This window comes from Salvelinus alpinus, chromosome 15 (assembly GCF_045679555.1).
Source record: "Salvelinus alpinus chromosome 15, SLU_Salpinus.1, whole genome shotgun sequence".
NCBI classification, from domain to species: domain Eukaryota; kingdom Metazoa; phylum Chordata; class Actinopteri; order Salmoniformes; family Salmonidae; genus Salvelinus; species Salvelinus alpinus.
In genome coordinates this window covers 23,912,668-23,935,746 of record NC_092100.1, presented here as the reverse complement: position 1 = coordinate 23,935,746, position 23,079 = coordinate 23,912,668, and the positions used below count along the sequence as shown (strand labels likewise).

The following is a 23,079-nucleotide window of genomic DNA, read 5'->3' as shown; positions in this document are numbered from 1 at the left end:
TCTGAGGGCCTGTTGTCCTCTGACAGACTCTATGGGGGTACCACAGGGTTAAATTCTTTGGCCGACTCTTTTCTCTGTATATATCAACGATGTCGCTCTTGCTGCGGGTGATTCCTTGATCCACCTCTATGCAGACAACACCCTTCTGTATACATCTGGCCCTTCTTTGGACACTGTGTTAACAAACCTCCAAACGAGCTTCAATACCATATAACACTCCTTCCGTGGCCTCCAACTGCTTTTAAATGCTAGTAAAACTAAATGCATGCTCTTCAACCGATCGCTGATATGTGGACAACTACAAATACCTAGGTTTCTGGCTAGACTGTAAACTCTCCTTCCAGACTCATATTAAACATCTCCAATCCAAAATAAAATCTAGAATGGCTCCAGGTCATCTATAAGTCTTTGCTAGGCAAAGCTCTGCTTATCTCAGCTCACTGGTCACCATAACAACACCCACCCGTAGCAAGCACTCCAGCAGGTATATCTTTTTGGTCATCCCCAAAGCCAACACCTCTTTTGGCCGCCTTTCCTTCCAGTTCTCTGCTGCCAATGACTGGAACGAATTGCAAAAATCGCTGAAGTTGGAGACTTATCTCCCTCACTAACTTTAAGCATCAGCTAACTGAGCAGCTTACTGATCACTGCAGCTGTACACAGCCCATCTGTAAATAGCCCGTCCAACTACCTACCTCATCCCCCATATTGTTTTTATTTACTTTTTTGCTCTTTTGCACACCAGTATTTCTACTTGCACATCATCATCTGCACATCTATCACTCCATTGTTAATTTGCTAAATTGTAATTAATTCGTACTATGGCATATTTATTGCCTTACCTCCTTACGCCATTTGCACAAACTGTATATAGACTTTTTCTATTGTGTTTTTGACTGTACGTTTTGTTATTCCATGTGTAACTCTGTGTTGTTGTTTGTGTCGCACTGCTTTGCTTTATCTTGGCCAGGTTGTAAATGAAAACTTGTTCTCAACTAGCCTACCTAGTTAAATAAAGGTGAAATAAAATAAAATACATAACTCCCTGGTATGTTACATAATTTATGCAGCAGCATACAATTCCTTTTTGGACTCACCTTGTTGTGCTATGCTCACTTGAATAGGAAAGTGGCACGGCGGTCCTTCGTGGGCAAATGTTATCAAACTTTGTCATCAAAGTCTGGTATTCTCTGGATTTATGGTGCTTTCAAGACAACGTTGAACTCTGATAGAAACAAGGTCAAATCATGATGACGTCAGTGATCTTGAGGTCGGAACTCTATAAAGAGGCCTGAGTTCCCGACCTGCAATTCTGAGTTGGATGACCGTTCAAAATGTATTTTCCCAGTCGGAGCTAGTTTCTCTCTCTCGAGTTTCCAGTTGTCTTGAACTCACTGAAATCTGATTTCCCAGTTCCAAGTTCCCAGTTCCCAGTTGTTTTGAGCGTGGCAGGTCATGCTAGATTGACACCATGGCCAATGTTGAATGTTTATCCTTTTAAGCTTGGAAAAGAGACCCTTAAACCCAGACTTCGGACCACACACCTACTCCACTGAATAGCACGCTCTTGATTGCTTTGCAATGCTTGCAGTTAACCACTGATTCCTTCCAAAGCACTCATTTTTTAATTTCCAACTTGTTCTGTAATATTTATGTCCAATGGCCGATGACCACCGATACGTTTTATCTATAATTTCTCTTCATTATTTCTCTTCATATGACAATAATTCAAAAGGATTTGCCAGTAAATTGTCGACTTGATTCATGATGACTGCTAGCTTGCTAGCTAAGATTTTGAAAGTATGATGTTGACATGATCAGTCCAATCAAAGCTGCTGTAGATATAATGTGATTTGATGTAATTGTATCTGTGGCCAATGAACTTGAGCCTTTTTAGATGAGCACTTCTAATGTAACTCTATGGTAGCACCCCAAGGGATTGAATTTGCGAGCTCTACACTTAGATTTGGCGGTGATGTAGTATCCCTATGAGTGATCAGTAACACTGAGCCAATCATGGCACAACTAGAGAACATTACCAACCCCTACGGTTTGTATTTTTCACTTGCTGCCCCACCATCACAGAAAGCACTGAGCTAGGCTGAAACACCTGCATATTGGAGCTGCCTTACTCAAGAAAGGACACCAAGTTTGTATGCGGCTTTATTAATGAAAACATTTTAAAACACACTTTTTACAATGTTTGCAAACTGATATGGGACACGTATTAATGCCAAAGTAGCATGCAAAACATGCATCACAATTTTTTTTTAATGAATGACCATTATATTCCAATACAATCAGACTTGATCAACTCAGTTCCTAATTAGATCCAATAAGAACATCTCTCCCACTGGGGGACAAATCTGCTGGAGCTCAGTCCTGACTGATGAACTTATATACAGTACCAGTCAAAAGTTTGGACACACCTACTCATTTTTTTGTTTTTCTTTATTTTTACTATTTTCTACATTGTAGAATAATAGTGAAGACATCAAAACTATGAAATAACACATATTGAATCATGAAGTAACCCAAAAAAGTGTTAATTCTGAGATTCTTCAAAGTAACCACCCTTTTCCTAGATGACAGCATTGCACACTCTTGGCATGCTCTCAACCAGCTTCATGAGGAATGCTTTTCCAACAGTCTTGAAGGAGTTCCCACATATTCTGAGCACTTGTTGGCTGCTTTTCCTTCACTCGGTGGTCCATCTCATCCCAAACCATCTCAATTGGTTTGAGGTTGGGTGATTGTGGAGGCCAGGTCATCTGATGCAGCACTCCATCACTCTCCTTCTTGGTCAAATAGCCCAAATAGAAGTGCAGCGGTCTAAGGCACTGAATCTCAGAGCTAGAGGCATCACTACAGACCCTGGTTCGATTCCAGGCTGTATCAAAACCGGCAGTGATTGGGAGTCCCATAGGAACGATCACAATTGGCCCAGCGTCATCCGGTTTAGGGATTGGCCGGGGTAGGACGTCATTGTAAATAAGATCTTATCTGACTTGCCTAGTTAAATAAGAATTAAAGAAAACAATTACACCGCCTGGAGGTGTTTTGGGTCATTGTCCTGTTGAAAAACAAATGATAGCCCCACTAAGCGCAAATCGGATGGGATGGAGTATCACTACAGAATGCAGTGGTAGCCATGCTGGTTAAGTGTGCCTTGAATTCGAAAATAATCCCAGACAGTGTCACCAGCAAAGCACACCCACACCATGTTCTCCATGCTTCACAGTGGGAACCACACAATGAGGAGATCATCTGTTCACCTACACTGTATCTTACAAAGACATGGCGTTTGGAACAAAAAATCTCAAATTTGGACTTATCAGACCAAAGGACAGATTTCTTATGGTCTAATGTCCATTGCTCGTGTTTCTTTGCCCAAGAAAATCTCTTCTTATTATTGGTGTCCTTTGGTAGTGGTTTCTTTGCAGCAATTCGGCCATGAAGGCCTGATTTCACGTAGTCTCTTCTGAACAGTTGATGTTGAAATGTGTCTGTTACTTGAACTCTGTGAAGCATGTATTTGGGCTGCAATTTCTGAGGCTGGTAACTCTAATGAACGTATCCTCTGCAGCAGAGGTAACTCTGGGTCTTCCTTTCCTGTGGCGGTCCCCATGAGAGCCAGTTTCTTCATAGCACTTGATGGTTTTTGAAACTGCACTTGAAGAAACTTTCAAAGATCTTGAAATGTTCCGTATTGACTGACCTTCATGTCTTAGAGTAATGATGGACTGTCGTTTCCCTTCGCTTATTTGAGCTGTTCTTGACATAATATGGACTAGGTCTTTTACCAAATAGGGCTATCTTCTGTATACCACCCCTATCTTGTCACAACACAACAGATTGACTCAAACGCATTAAGCAGGAAAGAAATTCCACAAATTAGCTTTTAACAAGGCACACCTGTTAAATTAAATGCATTTCAGGTGACTACCTTGTTGAGAGAAATATATATATATATATATATATATATATATATATATATATATATATATACACACACAAACACACACAGTTGAAGTCGGAAGTTTACAAACACTTAGGTTGGAGTCATTAAAACTAGTTTTTCAACCACTTACAAACTATAGTTTTGGCAAGTCGGTTAGGATATCTACTTTGTGCATGACAAGTCATTTCTCCAACAATTGTTTACAGACAGATTATTTCACTTATAATTCACTGTGTCATAATTCTAGTGGGTCAGAAGTTTACATACACTAAGTTGACTGTGCCTTTAAACAGCTTGGAAAATTCCAGAAAATGTCATGGCTTTAGAAGCTTCTGATAGGCTAATTGACTTCATTTGAGTCAATTGGAGGTGCACCTGTGGATGTATTTCATGGCCTGCCTTCAAACTCAGTGCCTCTTTGCTTGACATCATGGGGAAATCAAAAGAAATCAGCCAAGACCTCCACAATCATTGTAGACCTCCAGAAGTCTGGTTCATCCATGGGAACAATTTCCAAACACCTGAAGGTACCATGTTCATCTGTACAAACAATAGTACGCAAGTTTTTTTTGCTATAAAGGTGGGGCTTAAAATAGGTGGGGATCTTCCCTCACCTGCCCTGAATGACAGGTCACCACTGCCTATTCTCACTTAAATCATCGTTTTTTGTTTTTAATAGTGTAGATATTTCATGCTGAATACAAAATTAACAATATGCGGCCTCCCGGGTGACGCAGTGATCTAGGGCACTGCATTGCAGCGCCAGCTGTGCCACGAGAGACTCTGGGTTCGCGCCCAGGCTCTGTGGCAGCCGGCCGTGACCGGGAGGTCCGTGGGGCGATGCACAATTGGCCTAGCGTCGTCCGGGTTAGGGTGGGTTTTGCCGGTAGGGATATCCTTGTCTCATCGCGCACCAGCGACTCCAGTGCGCGCTAACCAAGGTAGCCAGGTGCACGGTGTTTCCTCCGACACATTGGTGCGGCTGGCTTCCGGGTTGGAGGCGCGCTGTGTTAAGAAGCAGTGCGGCTTGGTTGGGTTGTGTTTCGGGTGACGCATGGCTTTCGACCTTCGTCTCTCCCGAGCCCGTACGGGAGTTGTAGCGATGAGACAAGATAGTAATTACTAACAATTGGATACCACGGAATTGGGGAGAAAAGGGAGTAAAATTTTAAAAAATTCACAATATGTTGGAAGATATTATGCTTACAGCTGACAGCTTGAAATTAGAACATATGCAAAATAAAAATACATAAGCTGTTATATTGGAAGTACCCTTTTTTTGGGGTCATAATCAGGATGTTTCATATGCAAGCACACCTTTCTTCCATTACAGTGTCCCCATCACTGCCCAAAGCAAAGGTTCAACCGTGGTCCAAAGGGGGAACATTTTCAGGAAAGGATGTACTTAGACAAAAGTCCTTTTTGGGTGGTCATCTATGATGATTCTTCACATTTTCATAGTAACTCCCAATAAATCACTGTCTCAATACCTCACATATTTCACCCAAGCCTCTCTCTGCTTTCCTTAGGGGACAGCGCAACACAAACAGCACCAGATGGCAGGATACAGAAACCACCGGTCTTAATTTCTATTTCAATGCTCCAGCGACATGTTTAAAACCTCCCAAAGGCCACGCTCCTCATTTTTACTACTTTTCAGCACTAAACACGTTTAATTTTTTTTTTATTTAACCTTTATTTAACTAGGCAAGTCAGTTAAGATCAAATTCTTATTTACAATGACGGCCTACCGGGGAACATTGTTTATGTACGGTAATCTAACAGCAGATGCTCCGCCTTTGAATAGATTACTTTTACCACACTTTTTATTTCATAGGTCAAACTAATGTAATTCGGTTGTTATCAACCAGTCGTTTCAAGTGAATTTCAGGTAAACTTCAGCTGATCATAAAGCCTTATCTGAAATAACTTGGAGAATAAAATGCTAAAATTAGATATCTGTTTTTACACTTCAAACATATAGTCACATTTACATATTACTGCACAATATATATTTTATTCAAGATGAGAATGTTTTCTGGGATAACTACCCTCTAGTCTGCTGAATCAAATGGAACGTCCCTGGGATAAATACCCTCTAGTCCATGTTTTCCCAACCTTGAGCCGGGAGCCGGGAGCGGAACATTCCTTGATTTGAGGGGTATATATATATTTTTTTAATTACAATTCGCGATTGTTAATACCAGTGTTGTAGTACTCAAGACCAGTCTCGGTCTTGAGTCCAGTCTCAAGACCACAGAGTGTTTCGGTCTTGACTGACACATTTGTACTCGTTCTTGACTCAATCTCGGAGAGTGAGGACTTGTAATTTCTTCCTGAGACCTGATGAGTAAAAAAATTTATAATTATCAGCTTAAATTCAGTCAACAAATAAAACCGATTTGCCAGGCCAAATACAGTGGGGCAAAAAAGTATTTAGTCAGCCACCAATTGTGCAAGTTCTCCCACTTAAAAAGATGAGAGAGGCCTGTAATTTTCATCATAGGTACACTAACTATGACAGACAAAATGAGAAAAAAAATCCAGAAAATCACATTGTAGGATTTTTAATGAATTTATTTGCAAAAGAGTAATTATTTTAACATAAAGCATTTAATAAAGACATTTATAGTACAATATTATGGGGAATGGGAATGAGAGGGCAACTTGTACCATTTTAAGAAGGGATCACAGCAGTGATTGAATGAGGGTATGAGGAATGAGTTGAGGTGTTCAGAGGCTTGACTTCAGTGCAGTACAGGACTTGACTGGGAAGACAAAAAAACAATAACACAACACACTACACAGTTAAACAAAAGAGCTAAGAATGAGTTAGTTCGAGCAAGGAGTAAAATCATTGATGTGTAATAATGTGATTGTGTATGTGATTGACTACATACAGTAATGAGAGAAAATTGATAGGGGTACTCACAGTGCTTAAAGAGGAAACATTAAATGTAACAGTGGATGAGCGGGCACATGAGACGTGGCTTCAGTTCATGTCAGGAGAGAGTTGACAATGGTAGAGGATTTGAATGGTCATCACTTCTTAAATCAGGGAACAGGAGGGGACTTAGCTGGAAATACAAATAGCAGATACATTCCATTACAGCTGCGCCACTGTAGGTTTGAACAACAAGTTTGTCCATGAAGTTAAACAAAGACAGCGCATCTCGCCCACCTGACACATCAAAGTAGCTAAGAAACGTTCCTGAATAAAGCCCTGATCATTCACATACCTGACGATAACTGACAACAGCAGGCAGACTGGTGGCACCATAGGTCCCAGAGTTGGGGGCAATTTTTTCTTTCAAGCAACCTTATATTTGGACTAGATAAGGTGGGGGATTTCCTCTACCCAGACAAAGAAACAACAACTGATAGACAATAGAACTCATGGGCCTGAGCTTGCTTTATGCATGATTGCATCATGCAGGCCTATGCAACTGTAGGCCTCATCAATATTATGTTGATTGATTCATCCCAGTTAATAATTTTGGATTTAAAACGTATAGGCAGCCTAGCCAGCCCAATTTTGAATATTAACCAAATTTGATCACATTCACATTTTCTCCTGACACACACATTGACTATAAATACATAACATTACCAATTAGTTACCCTGAACAAATGGACAGCAAATGGATGCATCTGCTCTTATTAGTAGCCTACAGTTGATCAGACAAAAAAATTGTCTCGTTTTCATCCCATATAGCGAGTCAAAACTCAAATGTTTAGGTGTAGGCTAGGTTACTGCAACATTTATTTAATGAGTTTTTGCTTGTGTCTGTCTGGAGTGATTATGTGTTATCATCTTTGCTAAATAAATACTGGAGGAAAGTGGAAAGCATACTAGAGCGCGCATGAAAAAAACATGCGCTGCGTCAACCTCTCTCTTTAATTTAACTGTTAATGGATGATGCGATGGAAACTATCAAATCATTCTGAATTGATTTCGACATCCCAGAAAAAACAGTAGAAAGTTCCATATGTTCAGCAAGTAAAGTAACGTGCAATTACCGCTACAAGATCCTTGTGGTTGCACTTGTTAGCGGAACTTTCCTTCGTCGTGTCCTCTTAAAGCCAATTATTACATGCCCAAAAACTCAGTGGTGTTGATAAACTGCTTGAGAACATCCCTGTTTCTTCTTACTTCCTCGTTGTGTTGCGCATTTTGAATACGCAAACCTTCGTCATGATCGATGCGGCTTTATCCCCAGAAGCTTGAATCGTATATGCTCCCTGCTTTTGCCGTTTAGCTGAACGATCGATGTTCTTCAAGTCACTGTACCCCTCTTTCGCCCAAGGCTCAGACTTTCCAAAAAGCAGGCAAGGCCAGCAAAACAGGCGGATTGATTAACGGCCCTCACCTTTTCATCTTTCTTCATGAAACTGTTATCAGGCAGATGTTGACTCTCATTTTAATTCGCACCTTTTCCTGTACCCCAGAGAATGAAAGGAGTTCATCAACCCCCCCCCACCATAATACTCTGTGGCACTACCCCAATACAACACACTATGTAAATCCTCATCAATCTAGACACAATATCCCATAATGACAAAGTGAAAACAGGTTTTTAGAAATGTTTGCAAATTTGTTACAACTAAAAACAGAAATACCTTATTTACTTAAGTATTCAGACCCTTTGCTATGAGACTCAAAATTGAGCTCAGGCGCATCCTGTTTCCATTGATCATCCTTGAGATGTTTCTACAACTTGATTGGAGTCCACCTGTGGTAAATTCAATTGATTGGACATGATTTGACAGTGCATGTCAGAGCAAAAACCAAGCCATGAGGTCGAAGGAATTGTCCGTAGAGCTCCGAGACAGGATTGTATCAAGGCACAGATCTGGGGAAAGGGTACCAAAAAATGTCTGCAGCATTGAAGGTCCCCAAGAACACAGTGTCCTCCATCATTCTTAAATGGAAGAAGTTTGGAACCACGCAAACTCTTTCTAGAGCTGTCCGCCCGGCCAAACTGAGCAATCGGGGGAGTAGGGCTTTGGTCAGGGAGGTGACCAAGAACCCGATGGTCACTCTGACAGAGCACCAGAGTTCCTCTGAGAATTGACAAGCTTCCAGAAGGACAACCATCTCTGGAGCACTCCACCAATCAGGCATTCATGGTAGAGTGGCCAGACGGAAGCCACTCATCATTAAAAGGCACATGACAGCCCGCTTGGAGTTTGCCAAAAGGCACCTAAAGACTCTCAGACCATGAGAAACAAGATTCTCTGGTCTGATGAAACCAATATTGAACTCTTTGGCCAGAATGCCAACTGTCACATCTGGAGGAAACCTGGCACCATCCCTACGGTGAAGCATGGTGGTGGCAGCATCATGTTGTGGGGATGTTTTTCAGTGGCAGGGATTGGGAGACTGGTCAGGATCGAGGCAAAGATGAACAGAGCAAAGTACAGAGAGATCCTTGATGAAAACCTGCTGCAGAGCGCTCAGGACCTCAAACTGGCGAATGTTCACCTTCCAACAGGACAACGACCCTAAGCACACAGCCAAAACAACGCAGGAGTGGCTTCAGGACAAGTCTCTGAATGTCCTTGAGTGGCCCAGCCAGAGCCCGGACTTGAACCTGATCGAACATCTCTGGAGAGACCTAAAAATAACTGTGCAGCGATGCTCCCCATCCAACCTGACAGAGCTTGAGAGGATCTGCAGAGAAGAATGTGAGAAACTCCCCAAATACAGGTGTACTAAGCTTGTAGCGTCATACGCATGGAGACTTGAGGCTGTAATCACTGCCAAAGGTGCTTCAACAAAGTATTGAGTAAAGGGTTTGAATACTAATGTAAATGTGATATTTCAGTTTTTTATTTTTAATACATTCTAAACCTGTTTTTGCTTAAAGATTATGGTATATTGTGTGTAGATTGATGAGGGGAAAAAAGACTAATGAAACAAAATGTCAAGGGATCTGAATACTTTCCAAACACACTGTAGATACATCACCTTCAAATGTTGACATTTGGTTGCACTGACAACCAAACACAATTCAATATCCAGTTTGTTTACAAATTAATTATTGATATGTTGGATTCCTATCTCTATCTCAACCAAAAATCTAAGTTAAAGGATAGAATACAATCTAACTTTAAAGGCACTTTAAATAAAGTTAATCTTATTCTTTAATTTAGATTTTTGGTTGAGATGGAGACATAAATCCAACATACTCATTATTAATGTAAATATTACATTTCAAATCAACCAAATCTTGAAACCCTAGGCCTATATGTATTGTCTATTTTTAGTTGAACCAATAGCTGTTAATGACTACGCAAATTATATATAGGCCTAGCATCATTAAACTATAAGGCACGAGGGGGGGGGGGTGTATATGGCCAATTTACCACGGCTAGGGGCTGTTCTTATGCACAACTCAGAGTACCTGGAAACAGACCTTAGCCGTGGTATATTGTCCATATACCACAAACTCCCGAGGTGCCTTATTGATTTTATAAAGTGGTTACCAATGTAAAATAAGTGTTTTGTTATACCCGTGGTATATGGTCCCCTATAACACAGTTTTCAGCCAATCAGCATTCAGAGCTCGAACAATTCAGTTTATAATTCATGTTATATGACTTATAAAGTAAAGTTACATTTCATTTGCTCTGTTAAACCTACCCTATGAAATGACTTCGATAGCAGTGAATCTATTTAGTTATTAAGGGATCTCTCAATAATCATTCTCACGATAGCACATAGGTAGTAGTCAGTGACAAATATCAAAGCTAAGCAGAGCTGGCCTTAGTTAAAACCCTGGATGGGACACCAAATGGATAGCTGTAGATAGATTAATTATCCAGTAGGAGGTGCTGCTCATCTTATTCTCTTTTTTTCTTATAGTGGATATAACATTAAAGATCTGACCTTGTTTCAAAGGTCAAAATTAAACATAATTTATACAAAGTTTGTTTGTGTTGAAAAATTGGTAACCATAATGACATAATCCTGTGGTTAAAATGTTACCTTCAAAACAACAGCTTACATTGATTACTTGATCTCAAGTGTCCCTAATTAGCAAGTGCCAGTATTAGAGATGTTTCTCTGCTGCGCTCTGTCATTCAAGGGATATCATTGCAGTTCTATACTCTATATTGGAGTATTGGATTGCATAATGCACCTTGCATGCTTACCTCCCTCTGAAGTGCCTTATTCATTCCCTTGAAGATGGCTTTTCTGTGAACAGAGAAGTTTTATTTACTTTAGGCTATAGCCACAGTATCTGCAGTGGTGTACAGTTGTAGGCCTACTTCCACTAGAGGGAACTCTACACTAGACAAAGACAAAATTATAGACATGATGCCACACCAAGTTTTTTTTAAAGTCAATCTAGTGCAAAACATGAACGATTGAGTAACATGTATTTTTCCTTGTTCAATGGTTGAACTTCATGTTCATTTTCATTGTTGAGTTTATCTGGAATATTTTACAAGACTGGTCTTTAGAGTAATATCATTGCTAGGGAGAGAGGGAGTGCCCTAATCTTTGTGGGAAGACTTGAGAAAAACAATAATTTAAGACAAAAAAAATTGGAAGAGGTTGAGGCGAGAGGGATTTGGTTAAATGCATTAGACACATTTATTGTGCAACTGACTAGATATCCACTTTCCCTAACAAATTATCTCTGTACTGTAATTCATTAATTGTCAGTGGGCATGCTATTGTTTTGCTGTTACCACCAAGAGGAAGAGGGCGGATCCCACTCTGTCGTTTAATCCGATTGGTCTATTAGTTGTCAAAATCGCACCCAAAGATCTACTTTTATTGGTTGTGGTGCTGATTTGCATTAAATAGGTTGCCGGAATTGGGTAAAGAGACACCAATCACTTGCAAGAAACACACCACTGGATATGCATTTTTTCCTGATTTCCCACCTCAGACCGAACCCAGTTGCAGACAAAGTGGCTTGAAAGGACCTCAACTACTCATAGTAAAATCATGGTTTAATCAATCAACCAGAAACTATACACTTCTTGGATTCCCGTTTAACAACCATATGTATGTGAGTATACAGTCAAGTGTTATAGGCTACTTTGCAAATGTTTATCTGGATGTTTACTAGCTTGTCATCTGAAGTCTTGACAGAAGGGGTAGCTAGGTGGACGTAGTTTCTTCAGCTAAAGTTTGTTTGGTAGTTAGTTAGCTGGCTGGCTAGGTAAATTAGCTGTTAAACTTATTTGCATAGATATAACTAGCTAGTTAGCTTGACAGAACATAGGGTTAAACAGGTTTCTTTGATATCAATTTGTGGTACTCTAGAAATAGAAAAAAACTAACTCATGTAACGTTAACGAGCTAGCTAGTTAGCTAACTGGTTAGCTAGTCCTTTGGCGAAACCATCGATAATTAGCTAGCGTTAACGTGCAAGGCCTGACCAGATCATTCTGAAGATATTTTTGGGGGCTAAGATTGTCAGCAGTCAGGTTAGCTTGCCTTAACAATGTGAGCGTTTCAATTAATTTCGCAATCGTCATAATCGGACTTCATTAGCTAGCCTACAGTGTAACATTTATTGGAATGCCAGCTTTGATGTCATGACATGATGCCACATGTGGCTTGTGTTAAATTGTCTGAAGGATATCGAAGCTATCTAACCACACCACCTTTTGGATGTATTGAATTCAACTTTTTGTACTTTTCTAGGAGTTTTAAAATTGAAATTGATTCACTCAACAGCTGTTGTAGCCTAGGTGATACTTCGTAAACGTGATAATTTATTTCAGTTATTTGTTTGGAAGTGTCCAGCCGCCCACCACCCAGGGTTTCAATATGATTTATTAGCGTAGTTACAGCTTGCTGGCTGGCACATAGGGGTGTATTTTGATGTCTCTGTTTAATCATAACACACTAAACAGGGTTGATTTCCATTTATAAATAAATGTTATTTGGCACCCTACTGAGACGTTGAAAGCAAAATGCATAATTCCAGGGCTATAGCATAATAGGCTAGGAGCAAACTGGGACCTTGGTGACTCAAATAATGATAAAGTTAGTGCTGCAGTAAAACAAAATAGCTTTATTAGACTTAGTTGTGGAAAATAGGTTCATTTACAATGACAACTTTTACAATTAAAATCTTCCTTTTCCAAGTCACACCAGACGCATTAATAAATTCATCCCACTTTAGATGGCAGATTCAGTCCAAAATGTAACTATCTATTTGGCTTTTCTCTCCGTTCCATCGAACAGGATGGGGGTGGCCTCAAACAATTGTTTCTCAGCCATAAAGGATTAACTATTCTACTAAGAGAAGAATTCTCATCTTTGAAAGCTCCATGCTTGAATGTCCCTGACTCCCTGGCTGTTCTTTCAAACACTTTTTCATTACTCACTCACTGGCTTGTTAAAGTAGCGTGAGGGATTGAACCCACATGCCCTCAGTTGCACAGACACCAGCCATTTCCCAATGGGCCATGTAGAGTCCCTACGGATTGATAGAAGCTCTTGGTTATTAGGACTGCAAACCAGCTGGTGATCCATTCAGCATCACAAATGCAGAGAAGTTCCCTGCTTCAGACTCCTGAAAAAGCCCCCCCCCCCCGGTTCTCCATCCTCCCTGTGTCTAAGGGAGTAGCACTGGAATACAAACACTATGTGAAAAGATCCTGGAAAGGCTTTTAGTCAGAAGGGCTGAGATGTTTACAGAGGGAAGAAACAAGATGGGAAAATAGGGACCTTTGTTTCTGAGTTGCCTATTGCCAAATCTAATTAAGAGGTCCCATTCATGTGTGAATGTCCTGGAAGTTTGGTATTTAGTCTCACAGAGAATGATTCAGCATCGTCCTGATCACGCTGGGCATGACTGGCAGTTATTATTGGCAGTAATAGCTGATTAACAGGTTCTATCTCCAGGCTGAACAGTCATCATTAGCTGGCCTCCGTCCAGTACCTTGGCCTGAACCTTACACTGTCACTAACCGGCTACCACCCGGTACTCTACCCTGCACCTTAGACTGCTGTCCTTTGTACATAGTCAACACTGCTCACTTAAATGTTTACGTACTGTTTTACCCACATTTACTGTATTCTAGTCATTGCTCATCCTATATGACTACTGCTGTACACACCTTTTCTAGTCATACTGTCTATATACACACACACCATTCCCATATTTATATTCCGGACTCTGATATTGCTTGTTCTGATATGTCTTAATTTTTTTATTTTAAGTTTTACTTTTGTTTATTGTATTGCTTCATTACTGCACTATAGGAGCTAGAAACCCAAGTGTTTTGCTGCACCTGCGATAACATCATCAAAACTGTGTGCCCGACCAATAAACTTATTTGAATAACATAAACCACCACCAGAACTCCTTTGGCCATTTTGTGGTTCCCCGGCCTAAGTAATGTACGAGCTCACAAGCTGCATAGCACTTTTCCAGACTTAAAACACTTTGTTGACTGCATGAAATATCACCCAGCCCTAATTTATATCAGACCGGACTCTAGAGGGAACATTTTTGGGGATCTGATGGTGCCCCCCCCCCCAACCCTCTTCAGTCTGTGCCTGGATCAGCTGTATTTGCTGTTGTAATTGGTACAGGACAATCGCACTGCTTTGCATTTACTCAATTTCATGGTTTGCTGTGTGCCCCATCGTTTTTGTGACTGACCCGCTGCATTGTGTTCCCTGTCAACCCGACATTGACATTTTAAATGCCCTGCTGATGTGTGTATGCCTGCCTGTGCCCTCCAACCTGCCACAACTGAACCCAAACCCCTGTCCGCTATGGACCCCAAACTGCATGTCAGCACACACACACATACTAGAGCTGCTACTATAAAATTAAGTTGCTGAAACAGTGCTTTTATATACTCTCTTAGTTGTCCGTTTCCATCCCATGTAGTTAAAAGAAGACTTGATCCTTTTGGGTTCGGAGTGTTGCGATGCGGTAGAAGTACTAACAGTGATTGAGCAGCAGTGTGCACCCCACAATATTTCCCCTCTGTTAGGATGAAAAGAAAAGCATTCTAATGAATATTGAGTGCAATGTCTGCTTGTTTCAGATTGGAATGACTTCACTAATCCAATGCTCTGTGGTATAATAATGGTTTGAAAGCTCTGAAGCGGTTTATATGAATTGCTGTTATATTGCTTTGTGGACTTTGATGTTAAGTGGGAGAAACCGTTTTAAAAAGGGATGCCCTGTGTTGACTGACTATTAATAAACTGGCTCAACTGTATATTTGCTGATCTGCTATGAAACGTGCCAGGGAGTCTGCTTAATGATTTAATATGCATGTAGGCCATCTAAGACATTACATAGGCTAGGAACTGTATCTACTACAATTTAATAAATAGGCGTTGGTTACTTTGAAGGAAGGTTGATTTTGAAAGGTTTTTCCACAAACTCTTAACAATTAGGCTATGCGTTACTCAGGAGATTCATTAAGTGGCTTGAATGTGCAATATAGCTGAGGAGTGCATTCTGCCCACTACTCTGTGGGCCTTCTCTGCAGTGTGTGTGTGTGAGCTCTAATAAAAAATGCTGAGACTGCTGAATAATTTCAGACATCAGGTGATAAATATCATGTTGTACCTACTAAGCACTGTTAATTTAAATTAGACTTTGCTGAAGATTTTTTTTTTAGATGCACTAATTGGATTGATTTCAATAGATAGCCTAACCCAAATCATAGGCCTAACTTTGATTTAAATAGGTATATGCACTTTAGGATGATTCATTTTCTGCAATTAGGCTTAGCGGTGTTGTAATAGGCATTATTCCAATGTAGGAATGGCATTCAAATAAGCAGCACGTTATCACATGATCTAGATGTTGCCTAGTAATTGAATACATTTCCCCCATTTGGTTGTCTATGATCAGTTGGATAAATAAAAAAATGTAATTGATATTTTAAGTCCGCCCTCAACTTTGGGCCAATGAGTAGATGTAAAGAATCTGTTTATTTGATTTAACAATAAATCCCCATTGAGATCAACTTTAGAAGTAAATTGTATGTTGGGAAAAACATCCACCAGTTTGTTTTGCATCTCATTTTCTGTTTTTGTTTATCCGTAGTTGGAGAAATTAGGACAAGCGACTCCCTGGAGGGCTCTGAAATCATGTCAGTCAGCGTCCACGAAAACCGTAAGTCCCGGACCAGCACGTGCTCCATGAACATCTCTCTGTTCCATAAGCCCTCGCATCCAGACAGCGTGCTCACCCACCTCAACACCCTCCGCAAGCAGTGCATGTTCACTGACGTGACGCTGTGGGCGGGGGACCGCTCCTTCCCCTGCCATCGGGCGGTACTCGCCGCATGCAGCCGCTACTTTGAGGCGATGTTCAGCGGCGGGCTCCGTGAGAGCCTGGACAACAAGGTGAACTTCAGAGACAGTGTGCATCCAGAGGTGTTGGAGCTGCTGCTGGACTTTGCCTACTCGTCACGTGTCATCATCAACGAGGAGAACGCAGAGTCGTTGCTGGAGGCGGGAGACATGCTGCAGTTCCACGACATCAGAGACGCTGCTGCGGCGTTCCTGGAGAAGAACCTGCACTTGTCCAACTGCCTGGGTATGATGCTACTGTCTGATGCCCACCAGTGCAAACAGCTGTATGAGCTCTCCTGGAGGATGTGCCTGGTGCACTTTGAGGCGTTGCGGGACACAGAGGACTTCTACGGCCTCAACAAAGACAAGCTGCTGGACCTGATCCTCAGCGACGAGCTGGAGATCGAGGACGAGCATATCGTGTTCAACTCTGTGATGCGCTGGGTACGCTACGACCTGGACGGCCGCAGAGACTACCTCCCTGAGCTGCTGGGTGGAATCCGCCTGGCCCTGCTGCCCTCTGAGTGTCTGATCGAGGCGGTGGCCTGCGAGGAGCTGGTGATGTCAGACAAGAGGAGCCGGCAGATAGTGGAGGAGGCCATGCAGTGCAAGAAGAAGATCCTGCAAAACGATGGGGTGGTCACCAGCCCCTGTGCCCGGCCCCGCAAGGCAGGCCACACACTGCTCATCTTGGGAGGACAGACCTTCATGTGTGATAAGATCTACCAGGTGGACCACAAAGCCAAGGAGATCATTCCTAAGTCGGACTTGCCCAGTCCCAGGAAGGAGTTCAGCGCCTGTGCAATTGGCTGTAAGGTCTACGTGACTGGGGGGAGGGGTTCTGAGAACGGGGTGTCCAAGGATGTTTGGATCTATGACACGGTCCACGAGGAGTGGTCTAAAGGCGCTCCCATGTTGATAGCACGGTTTGGCCATGGTTCGGCTGAACTGGAGAACTGGCTGTATGTGGTGGGTGGCCACACTGCCATAGCAGGCATCTTCCCTGCCTCCCCCTCAGTCTCCCTCAAACAGGTAGAGCGGTATGACCCACTCACCAACAAATGGACCATGATGGCGCCGCTCAGAGATGGTGTTAGCAATGCAGCTGTGGTCAGCGCCAAGCTAAAGCTGTTTGTATTTGGTGGCACCACCATACACAGAGACAAGGCCTCCAAGGTGCAGTGCTACGACCCTCTAGAGAACCGCTGGGCCATCGCAGCAGAATGTCCACAACCGTGGAGATATACAGCCGCTGCTGTTCTGGGCAGCCAGATCTTCATAATGGGCGGAGACACGGAGTTCACCGCCGCCTCCGCCTACCGCTTTGACTGTGAGACCAACCAGTGGTCTCGTGTTGGGGACATGACTTCTAAAAGAATGAGCTGCCATGCGGTGGCCTCTGGGAACAAACTGTACGTGGTGGGGGGCTACTTTGGGACGCAGCGCTGCAAGACTCTAGACTGTTATGACCCCACGTCTGATAGCTGGAACAGTATAACCACAGTGCCTTACTCACTAATTCCCACTGCGTTCGTAAGCACCTGGAAACATCTACCTGCCTAGCAGCCTTGACATGAACAAGGAGTGGTCTCCAGAACTGGGTAAGCCATATGCATATTGTTTTGTAATAGTAAAAAAAAAAGTATGTGCACTGTGTAAATCCTTTGAACATATTCATGGAGCACTTTCCATAAGATGTGTACTATATTTCCCCAAATGCTGGATGTATTTTCTAATTTAAAGGCTTTCAAGTGAAAGCGCCTCAGAAGTCTGCTAGCTGCTGACATGTACACACTCGGCAGACTGATCTCAGGATAAGTGAACGCCAGACTGCTAAGATTGTCTAAGTTCTGCTGTTTAAAGTCATTAGGGGAATCCATATTGTATTTTGTGTGTGCTGAGGAGAGGTGTGGCTACTCAAGGAAAGGGGTAGGGATGCACGATATATCGGTGAACATATCGGAATCGGCCGATACCAATGTTAACGTTTTTAGATAATATGCAAAACCAATGTCAAAGCTGCCATGCATACCTATATAACGTAGGTACATGACGTAATGATGCCACGTAAAAATTTGCGCTCTAAGTGCAACACAGTAGTCCTAAACTAGCCCACAATGTCTGCTGTGTGGATTGAGCAGTCATTTGAAAGAGTAACAAAATTTCAGCGTGCCCACTCAAAGGCAAAATCCGTTAAAGCCAAGATGATGGAATTCATTGCCCTTGACAACCAACCGTTCTCTGTTGTGGGTGATGTTGGCTTTCGCCGACTTGTTGAGCACTGGTACACACTACCAGGTGCGCTATTTTTCAGATGTTGCGCTACCGGAGTTACACAGTAATGACGTCACTGATATTAGCTTCACGGCATACATACTATAGAACACCGTTTGTCTTTGCGTGTCAAAAAAAGATACAGTAGCACTGTCAAAGCTGTATAGAAAAGTCTGCAAACACCAGCCACGAACGATGTGTTTACAATACCGTGTTGGTAATTAAGCATTATTTGTTCGACCGCAACTTCTGGGGTAGCTAGCTTTAGCTTGGTACCTAGCTGGCACCAATACAACCAGCCTGAAAACAATTACCTGCACTCATTTTCATTATTCTTAGCAATGATTTTGGAATCCTTGTAAGTATTAGCTAGGTTGCCACTTGTTGTTCAGCTATTGAAATTGAACTTCAGTCAGCAACTTAAGCCTGTTGCCCAAAGATAACTTTATAAGCAGCTAGCTTAATCTGGCTAGTGAGGCTCGATCGCACCCGGTTATGTGAGGCGGCAGGTAGCCTAGTGGTTAGAGCAGTAACCGAAAGGTTGCTAGATCGACTCCCTGAGCTGACAAGGTAAAAAATCTGTCGTTCTTCCCCTGAACCAGGCATTTAACCCAGTGTTCCTAGGCCATCATTGTAAATAAGAATTTGTGTTTAACTGACCTGCCTAGATAAATAAAATTGTTCATAATCTAGCCACAATAAGGGTTAGGCACAAGTGGAATTTGTAAGTGTCATTGACAGTGTTGCAAATGAATACAAATAGTAGAATTATGCCATTTTATTTTGAAGGCTAACAGCGTCCACTATTGTGGCTAGTCCTTAATGTGGCTAGCTTCACATTGATGGGTCCGACCACCATTAACTTCTTATGGCTGCAATCCCGTAAACTGTGTGATATGACAACAGCCAGTGAAAGTGCAGGGTGCCAAATTCAAACAAATCCCATAGTTAAAATTCCTCACACATACATGTATTTTATACCATTTTAAAGGTAATCTTGTTGTAAATCCCACCACAGTGTCCGATTTCAAATAGGCTTTACAGCGAAAGCACCACAAACGATTATGTTAGGTCACTGCAAAATCACAGAAAAAGTCATTTTTCCAGCCAGACAGGAGTCACAAAGCAGAAATACATATAAAATTAATCACTAACCTATGATCTTCATCAGATGACACTCATAGGACTTCATGTTACACAATACATATGTTTTGTTCGATAAAGCTCATACTTATATCCAAAAACCTCAGTTTACATTGGCGCCATGTCCAGAAATGCCTCCAAAATATCCGGAGAAATTGCAGAGAGCCACGTCAAATAACATAAATACTCATCATAAACTTTGATGAAAGATGCATGTTTTACATATAATTAAATATACACTTGCAACCGCTGTCAGATTTCAAAAAAGCTTTACGGCAAAAGCACAATATTCAATAATCTGAGAACAGCGTTCCGCCACAAAAGGAAGCCATACAGTTACCCGCCAAATTGTGCAGTCAACATAACTCATAATAAGCATTATAAATCTTCACTTTGCTGATCTTCGTCGGAATGCACTCCCAGGACTCCCACTTCCACAAGAAATGTTCGGTAATGTCCATCATTTATGTCCAAATAGCTATTTTTGTTAGTGTGTTTGGTAAACAAATCCAAAGTCAGGAAGCGCGTTCACTAAAAGCAGACGAAATGTCAAAGTTCCGTAACAGTCAGTAGAAACATGTCAAACGATGTATTGAATCAATCTTTAGAATGTTTTAAATAAATATTCAATAAAGTTCCAACCGGAGAATTACATTGACTTCAGATGTGCGATGGAACAGAGCTCCCTCATGTGAACGCGTATGGTCAGAGCATGGCCAGGTCATGGTAGACCTGACTATGTCTCCTTCAGCCCCACCACAGTAGAGGCATCAGACAAGGTTCTACAGACTGTTGACATCTAGTGGAAGCCGTAGGAGGTGCAAACTCATCCATATCCCACTGTGTGTTCAATAGGGGCTGTGTTGAAAATCGACCAACCTCAGAATTCCCTCTTCCTGTTTGGATTTTTTCTCAGGTTTTTGCCTGCCATATGAGTTCTGTTATACTTTAGACGTTGCCTTAGACTGCTGTGTCCGTCCGTGTGTGTGTTAACTATTTAACTGTACGCTTAAGGCAGCTAAAAAAATTGATATCGGGTATTTATTTTTTTTGATAAAAAAAATGGATATACATTTTTTGGGGCAAGGAAAATATCGGTATTGGCCTAAAATGTCATATCGGTGCATCACTAGAAAGGGGGGGGGTGGAGTGGGAATAAGGAAAAGTACAAACTCTGCAGTACCTGGATGATGGCTTTTGGGAGTGGTTGCTAGTACTATAGTAGCAGTAAAGGCTAGAAGGTTTATCAGGGGGAAATCGCTGTGCCTCTCAGGATCAGCAGAGCAGTAAGCCACTCAGACATTTATTTGTGAGCTGCATTAGAGGTTTTCCAGTCAATTGGCTATTAGCCTATTGGAGAACACGCTGGGGCTCAATCGGTTTTACATGGAGTGACCAGAGAGCAACTCTAATGGGGGTGGGTGCTGTTCACTTGTGAAAGCCAGTAGCTCCCAAATGTACCATAACCCAATTAAATAGTCTAAAGTACAGCCCTGTAGTTTCTTAAATGATGTCCTGTTTTTATCATGAATAAATGAGACCATCGCAGTTATTTACGGTTATGCATGTGCCTGAATTGTGCAATGCTATGGTTCTTATCTGAGAGGTAGGTGAGTGTGTTTGCTGGTGCTGAGCTACTATTGGGGTATTGCTGAAAAGACCTTCAAACCCAATCACCCCTGTAGTCTTAATGGATGATGTTGCTACAGGGAGGCTCAAGTCCATGTCCAGTCATCTACCAGGCTGGTGAGAACAGAAACAACTAACTTAGTTCACATTACCCCTGTGCTGTGAGCTGAGGTTTAGTCTCCTGTGTAATCATTAACACTCACCTTACAGCCAACATCACAGGGCTGCATTTCAAAGGAGCAGATGGCCCAGCTTCATAATTAGCCCCTGGGGGCCAGGCTACAGAGGCTGGATCCCCAGGGTGGCTGCCCTTCCTCTCTCCCTGACTGAATGTGGCGGCTGGGCTGCCTGGGAGACAGTAGCTGGGTGACTCTCTGGTTGTTGTGAAATTGTTAGGTTAGATATTACTGCATGGTTGAAACTTGAAGCACACGCGTTTCACTACACTCGCATTAACATCTGCTAACCATGTGTATGTGACAAATACTATTTGATTTTGATTTGAGCTTACAGCTGCTGTTTAATCCTCACCCTCTCCACACATCCATTTCTCCCTAAACACAATTTTTTGAATGACTGCAACCGACTTCCCCTGTAAAGGAGTCGGTGAGGTGGTCACAGTACAGACACCCACATGCTTTGGTCTGTGAGTAGGCCTGTGAATCCTGTTTATTAACTTATTATTATTTATTTTTTTACAACTGCAGAAGGCTAAAGGGGACGAGGGAGAGTAGACTACCTGCCTGCATCTAGCCACACTCCACCTGCTTTTCAAGTATCTCTCTGGTACTGAACTTTAAGACAGTCTTGACTCCCCAGCAACATGGTTGATCCATAGTGTTGGACCAAACCAGTGAATAGAAGAGCATGTCAGTACTCAGTAGGCACATTTTATGCCAGACGTGCGTATCCTAATCATTTTAGATTCGACTGGAGCCTCTTGTCAGACATTTTGGTACCCTCTTACACTTAATCAGATCTCAGGGCTTGAAGCTCTAACATTTTAATGGGGACTTAGCAATAACTTTATCTAACCTTGTTTGTCCCCCTGACTAGAAGCCAGCCTGTGAGGACTAGGGTTACACTGGATGGTTTCGGGTGGTCGAATAGTCATGCTTATTAATCCAATCCAATATGAGGAATGATTCTATGAAATATAATTTAGGAAATTTGTTATAATATTAAAAGCCTTTACTGTTGGTTTGTTTCCTTGTCAATATTGGTGAAATTAGCATTATGACTATTTAATTAAATAATATTAAACTTTAATGCGTTTGCAGACAGAAGTTGACAACAGAAACATAGTGTATGTTTCTGAGTAAGTTCTGCAAAATTTAAAAGGTCCCAAATTATTTTATTAAACCCGAAGTCCAGCCCTAGGGATATCACTGCCTACGTCATTATCTTCTACTCCTGAGACCAAAACCATGCCTACTCAACACTAAAACTCTTGTTTATATAGCTATATAAAAGCTTAGCAGTAAATGTCCAAGTTGATTTATTTCTCAGAAATGCTTCATAAGAAGCAGAGAGCCTAGAAAACTGGAACAATACTAAACCTCTAGAATGAGTATATATTGTTAATCTGTAGTCTAGGACCCTATAAATGTAAGGAGGGTGGGGTCTTATAACCCCTCCCCTTCTATTAATAAAACAAGTATAATCAATTAATATAATACATCAAACATTTGGTACAGCCCCTATCATGACCCCTAGGTAAACCCTTTTCAATACCAACATGGTAGAAACATTATGGAAAATGTATCTGGAG

At 41.7% G+C, this 23,079-nt stretch overlaps 1 protein-coding gene and 1 long non-coding RNA gene across 12 annotated transcripts in view; one reads left to right on the top strand and one right to left on the bottom strand.

Moving 5' to 3' along the window:
• Positions 1–4,370: 4,370 nt before the first annotated feature.
• LOC139539751 (kelch-like protein 25) overlaps positions 4,371–23,079 on the top strand; it is a 60,059-nt gene continuing 41,350 nt past the window's right edge. For 3 of the 11 annotated variants that reach the window (XM_071342993.1, XM_071342995.1, XM_071342994.1), the window contains exons 1-2: positions 4,371–4,488; positions 16,012–17,863. In XM_071342993.1, coding sequence (XP_071199094.1) covers positions 4,392–4,488; positions 16,012–17,825 — 1,911 coding nt within the window. In that variant the 5' untranslated portion in view covers positions 4,371–4,391 and the 3' untranslated portion in view covers positions 17,826–17,863. Of the gene's footprint in view, positions 4,489–11,770; positions 11,989–16,011; positions 17,864–22,364; positions 22,508–23,079 lie in introns of those variants that run through there. The other 8 variants (XR_011668008.1, XM_071342998.1, XM_071342997.1 and 5 more) reach the window with 6 other exon arrangements.
• LOC139539266 (uncharacterized) lies at positions 6,579–8,414 on the bottom strand. Its single transcript, XR_011667902.1, has 3 exons — positions 7,982–8,414; positions 6,894–7,038; positions 6,579–6,729 (listed from the first exon to the last, which is right to left on the bottom strand). It is a non-coding gene; the product is annotated as an uncharacterized lncRNA (long non-coding RNA).